Source organism: Manis pentadactyla, chromosome 18, assembly GCF_030020395.1.
Source record: "Manis pentadactyla isolate mManPen7 chromosome 18, mManPen7.hap1, whole genome shotgun sequence".
Taxonomy (NCBI): domain Eukaryota; kingdom Metazoa; phylum Chordata; class Mammalia; order Pholidota; family Manidae; genus Manis; species Manis pentadactyla.
In genome coordinates this window covers 31,802,420-31,822,472 of record NC_080036.1, presented here as the reverse complement: position 1 = coordinate 31,822,472, position 20,053 = coordinate 31,802,420, and the positions used below count along the sequence as shown (strand labels likewise).

The following is a 20,053-nucleotide window of genomic DNA, read 5'->3' as shown; positions in this document are numbered from 1 at the left end:
TTGTAAGTATGAAATGTCAGGAACTACAAGTCCCATGACTACTCTCTCCAGTGGACCCCTATTTGCTCTCCAACAAAGAGTCTCTGGAGAAATGTCTTGGGGCAGATGACCTGGCACCATCTTCACCTAATCGAGGAATAAAAAGGAAAACATAGCCTACTATCTCTGAGTCTGTTAACCCCTGATGGAGCAAATTAGATAAAAGGGGTTAAGTACACTACCACTGTATACAAGTAATTTTTATTATCAAGCAAGACAGAATCTTCCTTCCCTCTAACATACTGATTTCCTCAAGTAAGAAAAGAGTGACCTAGGTTTAATCAAATACAGAGTATTAAAGTGGAGCTAGATTAGTACAAAATATATAAGATCACAAAAAATATATATATATGAGATTCAAATAAGCACAAAAAATCCAAATGAGGAAAATAAACTTTCACAGGATGTTACTGACAAAAGGAAACATTTAAAACTCTTTGAAGTTCAGTAAGATAAAATTTAAGAATTGATACCAGCAAATACGGTCCTTTGGCGGCCCAGTCTCTTGAATTTCCTGAACCATATTTCTTTCCTGCTAAAACAATCAGTGGGATACCTTCTTTCTGGTACAGCTCAGCAGCCTCAAACACATCTAGCTATAGATTCAAACAAACACAAAAATCATTAACACAAATTTTGATCTAGTTAGCAACTGCTTAAATACTTTGTATATATCCTTACCATCTGTCCTGATGGAAAATGAATTGTTTTGGGAGCTGGTTTTCCAATAAACTTATTAAAAAGCTTGATATTTGCAAAAGTGCCTCTTGTCATTACAGCATCATTACCTCTTCGGGCTCCGTAAGAGTTGAATTCACGAGGGGTAAGGCTACAAGAAAATTATGTAAGTAATTTAATTTCAGGTGGAAAATAATCACATACTACTGAATTGTAAAACTTAGTCAAAACATTTTTTATTATGGAAAATTTCAAGTATGTACAAAAGTAGGGAAAACAGAACAGTGAATCAACAAGCGGGTGCCTCTCATCAGATTGTAATAATCAACTCATGGACTCTGTTTCTTCCATAATTATCACCTATTACATTATTTTGAGGAAAACACATTTTAGTTGTATGTATTTCAGTATGTTCCTCTAAAAGATTCGGATTTGTAAAATACTACCTTGATACCAAAAAAAGCCCCCACAGTTTCTTAATATCAGAGAGCCAGTCAATATTCAAATGTCCCTGATTTTCCCCATGATTTGTTTGTTGTTGGTTTGTTCAAATCAGGGTCCAAATATGCTTCATATATTCATTCAGTTGATCTCTTAATCTTCACATCTGCTCTCCCTTCTTGACCCTCTTGTACTTTATCTGAAGGCAACAGGTCACTGGTTGAAGTTTCCTGCATTCAGACTGTGCTAACTGCATTCCCATGGTGTCATTCCCCATCCTCTCTGTCACTGTATATCCTGTAAACAATATGTCAGATCCAATGGCTTGACAATATTTGGATTTTTAACGTTACTTTGTGCAACAGGCTTCATAGGTCAAACATCCATCGGAGGCACATGATACCCAGTTGTCTCTTTCTGGAATGTTACCGGGGACTATCATCACTGTCCAGATTAAATCTTTCATTAGGGATTACACAACAGTGATACTCTATCACTCCTCCAACTTTTAGCTGGAAAACTTCTATAAAGACAAATGTCCTTCATCAATGATTAGGTTATACTGAAGTACATTCCGCATGGGAAAGACTGTTTACAAAGCTATGACTGTTAAGTAATCAGATGGTCCCCTACCATCTTCCAGAGGTAAATTGGTGGGCTTTTTCTTTCAGTATTATTATAAACTCACAGATTAAAATACATGATTTAATCCATTCTAGGTAGTATTTTTTACTGATGTTCAACATGTCCCATCTTTGAGCAGTGGCAGGTTCAAGTTGGTTCCTGAGACCTTTTCACAGAAGCCTTGTAGTTTCTGGCAGCTCTTTCTCACTGGGCAAAATACAGACATTTTCCAGACCCAAATTAGGAATCAATCATCTCTCCAAGAAGCACTGGCTGTTTGTACAGATTTCCCCTACTATCTGGAAGAGAATGTTCCCACATAACCATTCATAAAGCAAAACAGCATCCAGTGCGGGGCATCTCCTGCTTTCTGGAGGGTCACATCCCTTCGCTTTTGCCAGAGACCTGCACTAGCACTTGCCTTTGCTAACAGAAAGACATCGAAAGAGGATTTTCACTTCCATGAAAAAAGCTGTTACCACACCAATGTAGGTCTTTTGTGAAAACAAAGTGGTATGACTTGAGCTTCTGGAAAGCTGAGATACCTGTACTGGGAAACAGTGCTATGGCATTCAGACACCTTAATCTGGGTGCTAGGGCTGGGCTGGTCACCAGGACAAGAAACAGCTAAGCATCTCAACAACAGCCGAGTGTCTGTTCGGCCTTTTATATAAAGGCAACAAATATTCTAAATTTGTACACTTAAATGTATTTAAAATGGAGGTGGGGGTGGGGGTGATGGTTCATATGTCTATTTTAAATTCTGATTGATGAGAAGTACTGGATTAAATATTCTAAGATCTGAAATTACAATAAATATAAATATTGTATCTTGGAAAGTGGTGGCTCTTTCTTTTTTTTGAGGGGTGGCAGCAATGTCACAATTACGACTGAGATGGAAATCACAACCAACAAGTATCTGGGAAAAAGAAACTTTACCTTATTTCTCAACACTGTAAATAAAAGCCAAGTGGGTAACAAACTGATTCATCTTCGTGAAGTTATACCAAAGGCAGCTGCTATTAGTAATTTCTACCAAAGTACTTTAATTCACACCAAACTACAGTTAACTGGAAAGTAAGTTCAAACACAGAATTCACAACAGCACACCTGAGAGTTTGCATGTTTACTACATGACAAACCAAGCCGCACGACATGGTCTGTGTACGAGATTTCACTGCAAAGTCTTGTCATTCAAGCAGCGCAAGCACCAAGCCTGATCGGGCAGCATGTCCCACCTTCAGCAAACCTGTCTGTGGTGTGAGGATGGCTCTGTGACCGCAGAGAGCATTACCATGCACAAAGAAATGAAATAATGTGTTTCTAGTTTCAGATTGTTATCTCCTCTATAAACGATCTTTACATTCATTGTTTTTAGTAAAATTTTAGGCTAAAAAGGCAAGAATTCACTGTCTTTCTGTGTGACACAGAGCAAGCCTAGCTTCATGCACATACATCTTAGAGCCCACGAAACACACATTTAAATTTCACATTCTAACTATGGGAGGGGTGGTTAGGGTAATTTGACAGGTCGAACCACGATTACTTTTCAACAAAGAACAATTGAAAAGAGAAGTCTTGCTTCCAATCTGTTCTTTATTTTGGCTACCCCTCTATTAGGGGTGCAATTTAAAACAGCCATTTCAATTTCTAAAACCATAAGCAAAAGCACGTACAAGAGGTACTCCAGTTACTGCTTACGTCAACATGGCAATCAGACACCTGTGACAGCAGGTACTTCCTGGAGGAACGAACGTGACCAGAAGCCTCTTAATCAGTAAGAAAGGAGATAAAATAAAAGCATCTGAACACCAGGCACACATACCCTCTACTGGTCAAGTATTTAGCAGCAGCACTACTCCTCGCAATGCTTCCAGCGGGCGATATATGGTCTGTGGTGACACAGTCTCCCAGATGCAGTAGAACGTGGGCATTTTCAATAGACCGCAGTGCAACTGGCTCTTTGGTCTAAAAGGTAAAAAAGTTAAAGGTATTTAACTCTTCATGAGTTTTTTTAGTTATAACAACATTAAAAAGATGGAACAGTGATAAAATAGTACTCACAAGCTTATCAAAAAATGAAGGACATCTGATATAAGTAGACTTCAAGTCCCATGGAAACAAGACTGAATCTGGTGCTTCTAAGGAATCCCACCGCTTATTTCCCATCTGTGAATATGGTTTGGGTTGGTGAATTAAAAGAAAGATAAAATGGAAGTCATAAAAAGAGGCTTATAGAAATGATCAAGGGAAAAAAGTGTTTATGTTAAAATGAAAAAAAAAATAGGTCCTATTGATTTAGAAATAAAGCTAAGACAGCACATTCTATAAAATCATGACATTTTGGATAGAATCAATAAAGATTTGCTCATCAAATTCCAACACACCAGATTTTTAGGAACACTACCCTGTGAGTTAAGTTTCAATAGAAACGGAATGTCAAAATTTATAGACTCCAAAAATCTAAAGAACTTAAAAATATCTACACAAGTTGCTGAAGAGAGATTGTGTTGTGGGTATTGCTGTTGATCTTCAGAATACTGTCACGGACAAAAACCGCTGCTTCTTTCAATGTACGTCCCACCGTGTGATATTTTCAAACTACACTCATAACCCTTGCCACCCACACCGCCACCCCAGCAGTCCAGCCGTCATCACCTTTCCCTCTGGATTCTGCTGTCACTGGTCTTCCTGCTTCTACCCAACCTTCTCCCCCCAGGAAAGTATCAACACAAAGAGCAACCCTTTTGAGTACGACACTCCTGTTTGAAACCTTCCCATGGCTCCCACTCCCCATGTCACTTCTCTCAGAGTAGAAGACTACATTTTTACACTGGCCTAAAGTTCCCTATGTACTGGGACCTCCATTTCTGACATCGTTTCCTACCACCATCCTTATTTCCCATGCTCTAGCCATACTGCCTTCCTTGAGGCCTTTACCCCAATTTCTCCACCTGGTAGCCCTCTTCTTTGTCCAGATATATGGCTAACTTATGCACATCTTTCAACGCTTTGCTCAAATGTCATATTTTCAACCACACTATATAAACTTACAATCTACTCCCCAAATTTTGCACAACTGGTTCTCTTTACCCTGATCATATATAATTTTTCATTAACACTTACCACTTTTTAACATAGTATGTAATCTACCTAATTATTCTGCTACTGGTTCACTGCCTGCCTCTCCCCATGAGAATGTTGGGTTTTGTTAACTGATGAAATCCGCACACCTAGAAGAGTGCCTGGCATACAGCAGAGATTCAGTAAAAATTTGTTAAGTGAATAAACACTTTTTGTGCCCTCATATTTATATTTTCCATTCATAAAAAAAAAGTGTGACTGTATGTATTTACTTGTAGGTGTAAAAGACATCCCTGGGAAGATGCTTAAAAAACTGACATAAACTGGTTGCCTCTGATGAGGTGAAGCAGAAGGCCAGGCATGGGTGAGACAGACTCATTGCACCATCTTTCTTTTGAAATCTGAACCATCTGAATGGGATAACAGGGCAGTTTCTATGAAGTGTGCCCATATTCAAGATGCCAAATGTAAATGCTTACTACACATTTCTAACAGGTAAAAAAAAAAAATCAATTCTGTTACTCTAAGCTATTCTCTCAGATACTAGAGATTTCCAGATACAAATGACTATCACTCATTAAAACGTATGTATTCAAAATGATGTAATCTAAAATTTTATTCTATCCAGAAAGCAGGATGTGTGAAATAAAGAAAACATCGACACTTCACTGAACTACTGAAGAAATGAGACTCTTACCTCTATTTTCTCTTTTAATGTTTTAAACATGGACAATATAACATGCTCTTCCTCTATCTGATGAACTTCTTCTCGAGTAGGCCAAATATCATGTAGGTAAATGTTCTTGCCAGTAGTGTCAGTACCTGTTTAAAATATTTTAGTATGAGATGCAAGATGTTCACATCTCCAAAGGAAGTATTATACAAACCAAGTAAATTACTCAACAGCAGACTGCTTTAGGCATAAGCAGCTGAAGGAAGCAATTATGCCCATTTTACTTTCTTCATATAAGCACAGAAATGAATGACCATGCATTACGCCAAGAGGTCCTGATATGATCAAAGAATGGATGATCTAAGTGGCATTTCAAAAATACAACAGCCTCTGGGAAAAAAGTGTGTGCAGGTACATATGTATGCAGATAAAGGAAGAGATACCTAAAGGCTCGGTCTGGAAATCTATATTCACTGTGCCTGCTATGGCATAAGCCACCACCAAGGGTGGAGAGGCAAGATAGTTGGCACGGACACAATCACACAGACGACCTTCAAAATTTTTGTTTCCAGATAAAACTCCACAGGTAACCAAATCACCCTGAAGAAAAAAAAAAAATACACACACAATATATTCTAGAGATGGTACAAATTTGGATAATTATATATACATAAACAATCTCAAATATTGTATTTCTGAGGACAAGACAACCAAAACATGTTACCAATTATTACAGCACTATCAATACTGTAAATAAACTAATTCCTTGTGTTATTAAGGAATTATTTCAAGGATCTAAGATTGATTCTTTGAGAATCATTTTAAGATTCTCAGGTTACTATTCCCACAGAATATATATAGGTCTACAGAAATACAAATGTCAATATACATTTTCTGTAATTTATTAATAAAACAGAGTTTGTTATCTTTTTTGAGTGACACATTTTACCTGTTTGACTGCATTTAAAACGGCTTCTGATAAGGGTGCTGTGTTTCCCACACATGTTGAACATCCATAGCCAACTATTTCAAATCTGCATTTCAAAACAGAAATGTGACTGGACAGAACGTCACGGCATTTGTGAAGACAGGACAAGCCTTATCTCTTATTTCCACCATTGTAATAAGATTACTGAAGAGAATATTCATGACACATGGATCAACCTTCATTGGCATGTCTATTCCAGTTTCTGAGCAACCAAGCCTGACTCTCCCTCTCGGGCATGCAGCCTGCACTGGATGCCAACCTTTGCAGTCCTGAGGCTTGGGACAAGCCCTAGTAAGGATTGGTAACTAACTCTGCAGATAGCCAATCACAATACACAAGAAAACTCCTCAACTACTACTTGCTAGGAACATAACATGAGCACTCACAAAACGGATGCTGTACTTCTGCCTGAGGGTTTAAACTACAAAGCCTCAAGACAGCCTGGCTGTAACAAGCTGACCAAAGCTCACCAAAGAGGCGCTGGAGTTGGGTCCTCTGACAGGAACAAATCTTCCCATTCTTAACCAAAAAAAGTCCCTGACAAAAATCCCAAGATGATGTAACTAAAAAATTGTAGGTAAAATCCTCAAAATTACCTTCAGCCGCCCTTCTAAAAGCAGAAAGAAAATCTAAAATGTATCCATCTTGCAAAGGAATCAACGACTTATGTAGGGTATGTTCCAAAATAGACACTGGATATAGCTAGCAACAATTTGTTTTTCTGAGTATGTAAGAAATGTAAACGTATTTTCCCCACAGTTCAGGGACAACTTCACCTGTGCTTATTTAATAGACCCCATCACATCACAAGCCCCAACCAAGACAATTTACTCAGTTAATAAAACAACCTGTAAGAGTTCACTCTTCCTGTCTTCCCAAATCAAGGAAATTACACTCTACATGGTACCATGGCTTATATGGCCGGCCACTGCTACTTGGTTTTACTTGTCCATTTCGTCTTTCCATCCTTAAACTCGAACCCACATTTCCTACTTCTGCAGCCAGCATACTGCTGCTGTGTTCACTGAATATAATCAATCTTGTCTGTGAGTGACAAGGCCTCAAAGATGTGTGACAATGGTGAGGTAACAAGTAAGCCAGAGCACAATTTTTCTAACTTCTTGACTATGAAGGGTTCTAGGAAGCAGCTTCCATCACTGCTGAGTACCAATGTCAGTGTAAAGAGGCGTAACTATCACTTACTTACCCGAGTTTACTAAGGTATGGCAATACTCCACTGGAACTGAGGTAATGTGTAACCATCCCACTGCCTGGAGATAAACTCGTTCTGATATAAGGTTTAACATGCAGACCAGCTTCAACAGCTTTTTTAGCCAAAAGACCTGCACAGTGAAGAATGATCCATTACAGTGATGTCTCTCCCTCCTTCCTCACATTAAAGAGGGAAGCAAGAAAGGATTTATTTAACAAGCCAATCTCTATCTCTTGTCAGGATAAAAGTCCACACTCATGAATTTACTGTCATTATTATGCCCACTCTATGCTCTTGATTTTTTTCATTTGAAACAAACCACAAGTTGCAGCAGATACACTAGCTTTACATTGTAAATCGTTAACGTGCAGCCTGATGTGGCATGCACGTAAATGGACAAAAGGAGGATATGCAGTAATATAATGCACACAGTAACCAAAACATATTGAGCCTTTTAAAATGCCAGTCATAATAAATAATAATTCAGCATGTACTACACATGACTTTTAACAATAAATGGTTCCATGTGCATACAACTGATTTCATTTACAATCGTTACCAATCATCTTTTACTCTCAATGGACTATGGCACACTACTATGGAAACTTCACATAGATTATCAAGGGATTTGATCATTAACTATACTTCTAAATTACCAGAAGCAGCAGATACAACCTAAAACTAATAGACATGCAAGTTATGATTTTTTTTAAATTTACCTCCCATGTAATAAAAACAAAATTAGTAACATAAATCAAACCTAGTCTCCTTAAGACCTAATGTTGAAGACCTAAAAATCTCATGAAGTTTCTCAGAGACAGACACTGATACTCACGTGTAATATAGAAAAACCATATAACAGAAAAGTAAAAAATAATTTTGGAAAAGATTACGTATGGCCATAAAACACAACCTACCTGCAGCGAGCATGACAGACGGATTGCAGTTATTGGTGCAACTGGTAACTGCAGCGACAACGACAGACCCATGGGACAGCTGATAGTCACCTCCTTCATAGCAAATAGTGATGGCATCATTCTGCTTTTCAGCAGCAATTTGGAAGCCTTTAAATCCAACCTATGTAAATTTGCACATAAATATAAACTATGCATTCTGGATACAAATAGGAAAAAAGACTGGCAGAAAATACAGCAGATCCTTGACATATGACGATGTGACACTGGAAGTTCTGATTACTTGTGAGTGTTGCTAAAGATTCATGACCTTTAGTAAAGATTCAGCTAAAATATGAATTTGATTAGTCACGATAAGAATTACTAAGTACAGCCAACTAACTACCCAGGATGCAGGTATAACTTGGCTTTATTGTTCTCTGCTCACTGCTGTTCAGGTGATACTCAAGAAATGTACAAATTTTCTTGGTTAACAATGGCCCTGAAGATCTGCTTCAAAATGAGCCTGTGTACCTATGTGTATAGAATAGGTGAAGCAAGACTGGCGATGAGTTATTAATTGTTGAAGTGAAGTACACGGGAATTCACTACACCATTTTGTTCCTAAGTCTGACATTTTCACACACACACACACACACACACACACAGACACACACACACTACACCATTTTGTTCCTAAGTCTGACATTTACACACACACACACACACACACACACACACAAAGAAATTTTAAGAAAGGAAGGCTCTGAAAGCCAGCTACTAGTTCTCAGAATAGAGAAAGTGACAAGATTGAAGCCATGATTCTCAGAAATTCTGTACAAACCCCAAAGTCAAAGAGGTCACTTGTTACCAGATTTTGAGAATAATTAATTACATAGTAGTGTTTTTCTCCTATTCTGGGAAGTCACAAAAGTCTAGAACAGTGCTATCCAACAGAATTTTCTGTGATGATATGAATATTCAGTATCTATGCTATCCAATACAAAAGTGTTAACCACAAGTAGCTATCCAGCACCTGAAATGAGGCCACTGTGACTAAGAAACCCAAATTTTAATTAATTTAAATTTTAATTTAGAGAGAGACAGTCAACCTCTGCTCCTCACAGTGGACCTGGGTAAACGACTGACCTATACTTTGGACAGAAGGAAAAACGGGGCTGATGGTGTGTGATGTAACACATAAAAACATAGCAGATTGACTTTATGGGTCACCTGGCTAGTTCTTTTATTACTTACTCAACACAAAGTGCACTGACAAAGATATCAATAGAGTGATCTACCTTTTCATTTAAGCAAGCTTGGAAATCACTTTTCATATCTGTCACAGCAACTCTATCCTGAGGTCTTTTTGGACCACTGACAGATGGAACTATTGAATTCAGATTAATCTGGATCACCTAGGGCATGAGAGAAAAGGGGAAGGATTTAGAACTTTAAGTACAGATTCTAATTTAAGGACTAATTTATGAAGCACACTGAGTCACGTATTCATTCTGACATTAAACCCCAGAAATACAGATTTTTTTTAACAACCCCATTTATGAAACATGACAAACACTGCTAGAAGACTAGCAGAACAATGCACAAACTGCCCAACATCAATTGAATAGTCTATAAAAAATTTTCTGTTCCCCAAATGTTTTTTTTCCCAGGAAGATGATAAACACTGTCTTCACAGATGTCTCTTGTACAGTGGATGTCTGTGGTGGCTATCAACTTATGCCTCTGAGCTCTAAAGTCTCCCTTCTTTGCCTGTTCTGTGACAGTGGAGTTGGGCTTGTGAGCATTTATCCTTTCTCGGCCAGTCAGTAGATGGTGCTGGAGGGACACGGCAGAGAAAAGGGGTTTTCTTTTGCTGGTTTCCCAGTGTCTAGCTGGCCAGGCAGGCTCCTGCAGGTCACACTTTTATTCCTTGGTTCAAAAAATTATTTTTTTAAAAACCCCACCTTCCACCTAGGTTTCTATTAATTTCTCTGGTATTTCTATCACTTCCCATCATCCACTTATCCAGCATATGTACAAATTAAGTTTCCCTTCATTGAGACCTTCATGATTCCTCCCCACAGCCCTGCTTGTTCTGACCGACCTTGACCACAAGCCTGCTTTGCTTATGCCTTCATTTCTCAGCTCCAGGTGATCCTAGTCTTTGTGTTTAAAAGTGGGATTCATGAGTTTCTCCTGAAATCAATATCTTGATGGGTTATAGTTTTATTTCTTAATACGGTCAGGTTCTTAATAAGCAAATGTATTCCATTTTATTCTACCACTACCACTTTTCTACTTACTTTTTCTTACTCTTTCCTACAAGTCTTTATTCCCTTCTTTCTTTTTTAATGTGGACAAAGCACTAGAGTCAATAAACAGTGGTGAAGTGGACCAGAAAATCCTCACCGAAGTTAGAAGACCTGACCAAAGCGAATTTACACCAATTCAATCCCTACGGGTTCTATACTAGCCTTCAATATGCCAGTAATGTATTGACCTATTTGCCTTATATGTTTCCTGAATATCTACTATGTGCCAGTCAGTGTTCTAGGAGCTGAAGATGCAATGCAAAAATATAAAATAAATAAAAATTAAAAATGCAGACACAAGTTCCTGTCCTAATGGAGCCTATGTGTACCTTCCATTTGGAAAGACAGACAAACCAGTACACAAATTAAGATTTCAAGGAGGGATACATGCTATGAAGAACAATACAGCTGGGTGAGAAAATTGATTCCTACCCCCCACAAAAAAAATAGCTAAAAGTTAACCACACCTACGATAACATCCTGTTGTTTACTTAGATCCTTGATACACTACTAGAAAATGAATGTTATTAAAATTAAGACTCCTGAAAGTGAATACCACCTACTTCAATATAAACACAAATCCTCAACAGATTAGAAACATTTGCTTAGATTGTAAAATATATTTAACATTTAATTAAGACTGCATAACTGGATATCCCTTCTATAATGGTGGATTTTCACAAAATATAGACATTAACCAGATGCAGACATCATCAAAATTGGTATTTTGGGAGGATATTATAGTGATCATGAAGTAGAAAAAAGAGTGCTAAATTAAGAGTCAATTTTGTACTTTAAATACTAAAAATTTAGACCCCATAAAAAGTTGAAAAATTCACTGTAATAGAAATCCATGTAAAATGAATTAATAAAATCAGACTCACAAACCCATTAGCTTGTTAAACAGTAATTATGGCTAACATTTATTGAGCACTTACTATGTGCCTGAGAGTGTTTTAATGAATTTGTGTTTGATCTTTAAAGAATCCTGAGTTAGATAGGATCTTCCTATCTTAGACATGAGGAAACTGAGGCAGAAAAGCTAAATAAAGTGCCCAAAGTTACACAACTAATAAATTTTAGGGCTGGGATTCAAACCCAGGTGCTTAGGCTCCAGAATTTACACTCTTCACTACTACTTGGGTTACTCTGTATATACCTGTGAGTACTCAGGTGCTCCTGAATTATTCTGGTCATTCCTAAACAATTTCACAGCTTTAAGGTATGCTTCCATTGACTTGAGTTTGGCTTTGTCAAAACCTAAAAAGAAGATTAATAACAAAAATCAAGTAAGGAATTGTGAAATCTTTGGGGGTAGGGTGCTACATTCCAATGATGAGCAAGAAACAAATATTACAGATTACATAGTACACAGAATAGATTTCTTTCCAAATTAATATTTGATATTATTCTCAAGAGTAAAGTTTACCCTTCATGAAAACGCTACTTGATAAAAATACATACCAGTCCCTACTTAAAAATTAACCACTGATGAGAAATACTGAGCAACTTCTATAAGACTCGCAAAAAATATTATTTGCAAAAGAAAAACCAGTAATAAAACAACATAATAAATTACTATCCACCATGAAGGAAGAAATCCATCACTTTCCCTAAACAACATTAATAGTTAAAATGAAAGAATAAAGTGAAAGTTAAGAACAGGTTCACAGAGAAAAAGAGAGCAGAAATTAAAGAATTTAGATGTTGATATTAAAAGTTTCCAATTAAACACTGGGGTGGTTGTCTGTAAGCCTGATGAGAAGTAGTGACTGATGCAGACGGTCTCTCCTCAGGATTGCCACAGAACACATCCTCCAAGTTATAAGTTCTTCTCACAATGTAACAGTAACATTCCTCCAGCAAGGGGTGGGGTCTGTGTTCCCCCTGCACCTAAGCAGTGTGATTTCCAGAAGGCTGGCTGTCTCTGTATCCTCAGACCACTGGATTCCTAAAGCCACCACGTGAGAAAGCCCAGACCCATGTAGAAGCCACCCATCAAAATCCAGTTTAGAGAAATCTCTGCATTTTATGCGGACTACTCCCTCTCCAAGGATCCAAATGAACTGTTATTCATTTTGCCATGTGACTTATAATAATCTGCTCCCAAAACAAAAAACACTAGAATATATTCCCCAAATATATGTATGATTAGAGATTAGGAGTTCAGCAATGATCTCTTAAAAAGAGGAAGTGGGGCAACCTAAAACCAAAACAAAACAAAATCAACAAAACAGGCAATAGGCTGATAGACACTGAGAAGTACTGGCGGTTACCATGGGGGAGGAATTGGGGTTGGTGGGTGAAACAGAGAGTCACAAAATCTCAATCAGAATATAAATTAGTCACAGACATGAAAGTACAGCATAGAGATTATAGTCAATAGTTCTGGGGTGAGCATTTAATGATGTAAGTGTTGAATCACTGTGCTGTATACCTGAAACCAATATAAGATTGTATAGCAACTATGCTTCAATAAAAAAACAAAATCGTTTTTATTTTAAAAAAAAAAAAGAGGAAGTGGATCAAAATAAAAAAAGAGATCCTGCTTTTTTAAAAACAAGGGGCCTTATATAGTATCAACACATTGTGGGTTTGCAGGTACTTCTTATAATACATAAACTACTCAAAAGAAGAGTGGTAAAAACTCCTAGCTAACCAGGCTACAGAAGATTCGGAACCTGTAACCCTGTGCTGCTTTTCACCAAATCACGTGCTTCTTACTGTCAGAGCACTGGGTCCCAAACTCTTTGTCTGGTGACTCACCTATTCCTGCTAAAAGAACTGCTGAGAATATTCTCCAGCTTGACTCCCATTAAACTGCAACCTCTGATCCCTAAGCAGGATGGAGGTCTCCATCATTATGGGGAAAAACAAAGCTGAAGACAGGCAGTATAGATAATCCCTTTAAGTTGCTGTAAATGGGTCCAAGGGAACCAGGAACAGACATCTGGGCGGTTTATTGCACATTTTACGCATTCTTTCAAAATAAGACAATTTCATGAATAACTAAATAACATGTACAAGAATAGTGACTTACTATAGAATATTTCAGAGACACACACTGGAAATGTAACAAGTTTATCCTAAATGATCTTGCTTCTTACCTGTATGTTCTAAATGTTTTAAAGTCACATTGTCAACAGGGAAAAAGCTGAGGATAGCACCATATTCTGGACACATATTTGCTATTGTAGTTCGATCCACTATAGATAATTGTGAAACTCCACTTCCAAAAAACTCAACAAACTTTCCAGCCACTCCTACTTGCCTGAGGTGCTATATCAAGGGACACACAGAAATACACAAAATCAGCAATAAGATAAGCATGGTTTCTTTGAAAACTACAAAATCTAATTTTTAACCTATACTAGTGACAGTGAAGTAAAGAGATCCTCTTGTTCTTATGAAACAGGAACTCCTTCTGGTTTTGCAGGCGTTTTAAGATAAACTGTCAATAGAAGAGTGGTCCAATGTCACTGTTAGGACAGAAAAAGGCCTGAAAGCTCAAAACAGCTAAGATTTAAATTTTAATGTCTCTGAAATAGGGGTATACCTTACACTCAATGGTGTGTATGTATGTTAGCTGGCAATCTTTCTTAGCAGTATTTAAAATAAAGGTGTGTCTATCCATTAATGGCATCTTAAATTTGATGAAATAGTAATATACAGATGAACTGTATTTAAATAAAAAATTACATGTTGGCTATAAAAATTCTTCAAATTCCAACTATAGCATCACTAATTTCTACAGCACATTAAATTTTACACCACAAATATTTACAGCATCCTTAACTATAGGTAAATTCCATTTTGATAACATTTAAGATGTGGCTTCAAAATTCCTTCTAAAATCATTTTTCTTAGTTTTTACCAAGAATCAAAACAGCTACTCACTTGTTCTAAATTATGAAATGGTCTTCGATTGGTACAGTGAAGCAACTAGGGAGGTGACAACGAATGAAACAGCCTTCAACCTGGGAATAATACTAAGTCCTAACATCTCAGAGGTGGTAGGGGTCAATTATTTCAAACTATTTAAGACATAGAAACTCAAGCCTAGGAGAAAGATGTTTCTTTAAATTCATAAAGATGAGAGCTATACAGATTAGATATACCAAGCCAACTGTTGCTTTCACCAAATTAATGAGGTACCACAATATACACTGTGAAAACCAAGATACAATCAATCCTATGAAGACCATGAATAGAACCTCAAAAAGGAAAAGAAAATTCAATAAATGAAAACATATATAACAGATTTAAATTTTCTATGAGCTAAAATGTCAAAAATAGATCATAATATTGCTAAGAAAAAATACAGCCAGAGGGCTCTAAAAGCAACACTAATTTTCAGTATGTCTAAAAGAAAGAATTGATTCCTCTAAAAACATAATGACATATTCCTTTTCCTTTGGGATAACCCTACAATTCTCAATTTAACTTTGTGATCTTTTGGTACCATACATGGAATCAATCATTTTTCCTAAGATGTCAAAATCTTTTTTAATTAGGGAAGAAGGATCAATACTAAATGCCGAGAGAGAGCCAATACAGTTTTCTTCCCCTGCAGAGTATCCTGAAAGCTTTCAGACCAATGATTTAACCAAAAATACTGAGACTCTAGGAACCAAACTGGAATTACATGTGGAACATTTGCCAGGTTCAGGCATTTAACAAAATGGGGCTTAAATCATTAGAATAAAGTTAGTGAAAAGCTGAAATTTAGGATGGAGAGTTACAAATTCATGTTTACTAAGAAACTCTGGAGTACATGTACTGGATGCATGAAGCCAGTATTAAAAATTCAGAGAAATGCAGCAGCCCAGTTTGAAAAAGACAGATGCACCCCTGTTTATAGCAGCACTATTTACAATAGCCAAGAAATGGAAGCAACCTAAGTGTCCATCAGCAGATGAATGGATAAAGATGTGGTACATATACACAATGGAATATTATTCAGCCACAAGAAGAAAACAAATCCTACCATTTGCAACAGCATGGATGGAGCTAGAGCATATTTTGCTCAGTGAAATAAGCCAGGCAGAGAAAGACAAGTACCAAATGATTTCACTCATATGTGGAGTATAAGAACAAAGGGAAACTGAAGGAACAAAACAGTAGCAGACTCACAGAACACAAGAATGGACTAACAGTTACCAAAGGGAAAGGGACTGAGGAGGATGGGTGGAAAGGGAGAGATAAGGACTGGGAAAAAAAAGGGGGCCTTACAATTAGCATGTGTAATGTGGGTGGGGAGGCACCGGGAGGGCTGTACAGTGCAGAGAAGATGAGTGGGGATTCTGCAGCATCTTGCTGCGCTGATAGACGGTGACTATGGTGGGGTTTGTGGGGGGGACTTGGTGAGGGGGGAGCCTAAGAGACATGTTCTTCATGTGATACTAGATTAATGATACCAAAAAAGAAAAAAAATTCAGAGAAAAAGTTTCTATATAACACTTAAAATTTTGGCACTACCACGTATCTGTTGTCCATATTTTTTAAAGTCACTATCTAGTAGAGTCATGGTTTCTAAAGGGGAAATGATTCGATCACATATTAAAGGAGATGTCACAGATGTCCCCTGAATGATACTCTTCATTCACAGGGTCAGCAAGTACTCACTGAGATGAGGAGGAGTAACAGTGGAGAGCAGGGGCTCAAGAGCCTGGCGGCCTGTTCGACCACTTACTGTTCAGCCCTATGACCCTTCAGCAAGTCATTAAAACTGTCTCAACTTTCTTAGACTTGAAATGGACATAGCAACAGTATCAATCTCACAGACTTGTAAGGAGAAGTAAGTGAATTGTCAAGTGAACAATGAGGCAACAGACTGCTTCATACTTACTAGTAAAAGGAAGGGTTATCTATTTGCTATTGTTACCACAATGATTAACTATGATGATGCTGATTAATAACCCAAGAGCGCAGAAGATGTATGATGAACCAAAATCCCTACTATGATGGGCTCCTCTACTAGCAAAAAATAATGCCCACTCATTTCTAAGCCAGCACTATTTTAACTTACCTTTGTAATGCCAAGAACAACATCTATGGATGTAACAAAAGGGTTTGATGAGCCAGTTAACTCACATCCAACCACCTCAGGTAAAGTCAGAGACACTGGAAGACCGAGCATCACAGCTTCTGTTTCAATGCCACCGACTCCTAGAGGAACGCAGACCAGCACAGCAGTGTAGGTAAGTCAGCTTCGTGACAGCTAGTCTCTATGTGTTCTGTGACCCTGTCTGACACAGTCCCTTACATAGCCACTACACTGCAATCACCATGGATATGAACCCAAGTCCTCCCAAAATAATGACTCCACTGACATGGCTGAAAAACCTGATTTTACCTTTATATTAAAATCTGTAAACATTTAGGATTTATTATGGTCAAGACACAGTTCCTGTCAGCCTCAAGTAGCTCTGTCTAATGACAAAGAAGCTGATAGCTGTAACACCCTGTGTAAGACTTAAACACATCCCACCAGAAGGAACAGCCTCTGCCAAGCCATTAGGTTGAAAAACACAGCCCACTCAGGAAAATATATAACCGATGTTAAGATGAGTTTGGGTGCATTGCCAGAGAGGCACCAGCTTGTGAAGAGCCCTGTATAAAATGTGGATAAACGTGGACCTAACGGCGGGCAGGAGAAACCACTGAAGGACATCAGATCAGGAACAACAGGTCACCCTCACAGGCACCATCCCTGCTGCCTCCGTCACCCCACAGATTGCAGTGCTGGGCTGGGCACTGTGCATGTTTCTTTTCATAAACTCTCTCTTCTATCACACTGTCTACGAACATGATTTATTTTTGCCGCTGATACTATAGACAGAAAAAAAAATAGCTTCAAAGAGGCCGTTTATGCTCTTGATGCTCTTTTATAATACTGCTGACATTCTTTCCCCAAAATAATCACACACACGTAGTCCTTTACTTACCCCACCCCAGAATCCCCAAACCATTCACCATGGTTATGTGTGAATCTGTACCAATGACACTGTCTGGGAAGAGGAGGTCCTTTTCTTCAAAAACCACTCTTGACAAATATTCCAAATTTACTTGGTGAGCCATTCCAGTTCCAGGAGGGATTACAGCCACATTCTTAAAAACTCTTGAACTCCACTATATTTTAGTTTAAAATTAAGATATCCAAGTGTTAGTACATTGTATCATTTTATGCTCACAATCAAGACACAGATGCTAAAAATATTTTGCCAATGTTCAATATGATCAGTTCACAGTACCTATGTAACGACAATATGCAGACACTAACCCTGAACACACTCATTTTGCAGATTATTAAAATTAAATTAAGCCAAAGAAAAATCTTCCAAAAATCCAGATAAACAGTGGTTTACAACTGTGTTCCAGGAATTCTCAGGGATGGGGAGAGGTAAAGGATCAAGTACAAGACCCTTAAAGCTCACTTGAACTATAGCCACTCTCTTTTTATACACTGGAGTTTCCAGTATGATTTTATTTGAAGAAAGAAAAGGTTTCTACTGTTATAAAGTATTCAAAAATTACTAAAGAAATAACAATTGTACCTATCAATGTTTTAAAATTTCAATGTAAAAATTTCCACCAAATCATGCATACCTTGAAAAATTGAAGTCTCTCTCGATTTCTGCCAAATTCTACTTCTTGATTTTTTAACACTGTTTCAGGTCTAAAAGGGATAAATGCTGGCATTAAATGTCTGTATTACAAAAGACCTGCCTTGTTTCTAAGTCTTTATTCTTATACACATACATACAAACATTTTTTTTGAAATTCTCAGGACAGAAATTTAGTAGACTTCCCAGAATCAGTTATTTTCTCTTCCACAAGGAGCTCCTGCTACAAACACTAGATAGCTACTGCCAGGACTTACTATTTTACTGGATATAATAAAGCCATGTCTACCCAAACTGAACTTAACATATGCTACTGTGAGATTTGGCTAAAATCACATTAAAAATAACAGGGTAAGCTCTGTTGGATTTCCCACGGCAAGGGAAGAGGAGGGTAGTAGCTTATTCGAGAATAACCATGTGTATTCCCACCCACTCGGCTCTCTGGACAGTTAAACTGAGAGATGGACGCTGACAAGGGAGCAATAACAACCAACAGTTCACCATCACTTTACTGTTCGAAGACCTTTCAGCAAAAACCCTGTTCTTGTCTCACCCAAAATGGAAGGTCCTATTTTATGTTTCAGTAGCAGTTTACCTTATATGGATGATAAATACAATTTACATGGATTATTTAAAATATGAGATAAAAACCAATTCACCTACAAGCGCTAAACACAGCGCCATTTTTTGGAAGCTACCTTTAGCTAACAAGTATTTTTTTTTTAATTATCCCTAACAGCTTTAAGTTGTTTATTTCACCTGCCAGCTGGTGATGAAGTATTGACTAGAACATCAATGTAACTTAAATTATACATGTCCTCTGAGTCCAGATAATTATAGTTGTTTAATTGTCAACTTTTTTTTAAAACAATGATTACCTCAATAATTCATTGCTGAGTGATCATTTGAAGCCACAACACAACTTAATGAGATTTTTGTCAGGACCTCAGGGAACACAGCTCTCTAGAGCCTCTCCAATTACCTTACCTTTCCATAGCACACATGGCTACAAAGTGCCACAGATTTGTAAGCTCATAACGTGACCTCAAATTAAGCAGTGATTTCAAACATAATGCTCTCAACTTTCTACCCCTCCATGTCTTGTTTGAGTCTGTAATTAAACTTCATTGAGGCATTAAAGCACACAAAAGGGAGCTAATATTTTCATACAGCGGGGAACTACAATATAACCCATCTTAATATTTTGTGATTTAGTCAAAACTGACAGGAAATGTTACACCACTATGAATTTTTAAAAATAAAAATTTGCCAACTTGGCACTTTATACTCTGCCAGTTACAAAAAGACAACCAAGAAAATCGGTGGTTTTCGAATAAGTACATCTTTCGATTCCAGAAATTAATTTCTATATAAGAAGAGATGTCAATCTTAAAAGTCAACATGCCTCTAATGACCAGGACAACGTGGTAACAGGAATAAGCAGTGACTAACACAAAACTGTCATAATTTGATGGCACAG

At 37.5% G+C, this 20,053-nt stretch overlaps 1 protein-coding gene across 2 annotated transcripts in view; it reads right to left on the bottom strand.

The window, feature by feature from the left end:
* The window catches only part of IREB2 (iron responsive element binding protein 2), a 54,365-nt gene that overhangs the window by 12,192 nt on the left and 22,120 nt on the right, over positions 1-20,053 (bottom strand). The window contains exons 6-20 of one of the 2 annotated variants that reach the window (XM_057494847.1): positions 18,557-18,626; positions 17,896-18,079; positions 16,977-17,116; positions 14,056-14,227; positions 12,108-12,208; positions 9,935-10,051; positions 8,658-8,817; positions 7,735-7,870; positions 6,489-6,573; positions 5,983-6,139; positions 5,564-5,688; positions 3,847-3,951; positions 3,608-3,750; positions 721-868; positions 513-635 (exon numbers count right to left, since the gene is read on the bottom strand). In XM_057494847.1, coding sequence (XP_057350830.1) covers positions 513-635; positions 721-868; positions 3,608-3,750; positions 3,847-3,951; positions 5,564-5,688; positions 5,983-6,139; positions 6,489-6,573; positions 7,735-7,870; positions 8,658-8,817; positions 9,935-10,051; positions 12,108-12,208; positions 14,056-14,227; positions 16,977-17,116; positions 17,896-18,079; positions 18,557-18,626 — 1,966 coding nt within the window. Of the gene's footprint in view, positions 1-512; positions 636-720; positions 869-928; positions 1,456-3,607; positions 3,751-3,846; positions 3,952-5,563; positions 5,689-5,982; positions 6,140-6,488; positions 6,574-7,734; positions 7,871-8,657; positions 8,818-9,934; positions 10,052-12,107; positions 12,209-14,055; positions 14,228-16,976; positions 17,117-17,895; positions 18,080-18,556; positions 18,627-20,053 lie in introns of those variants that run through there. The other variant, XM_057494848.1, reaches the window with a different exon arrangement.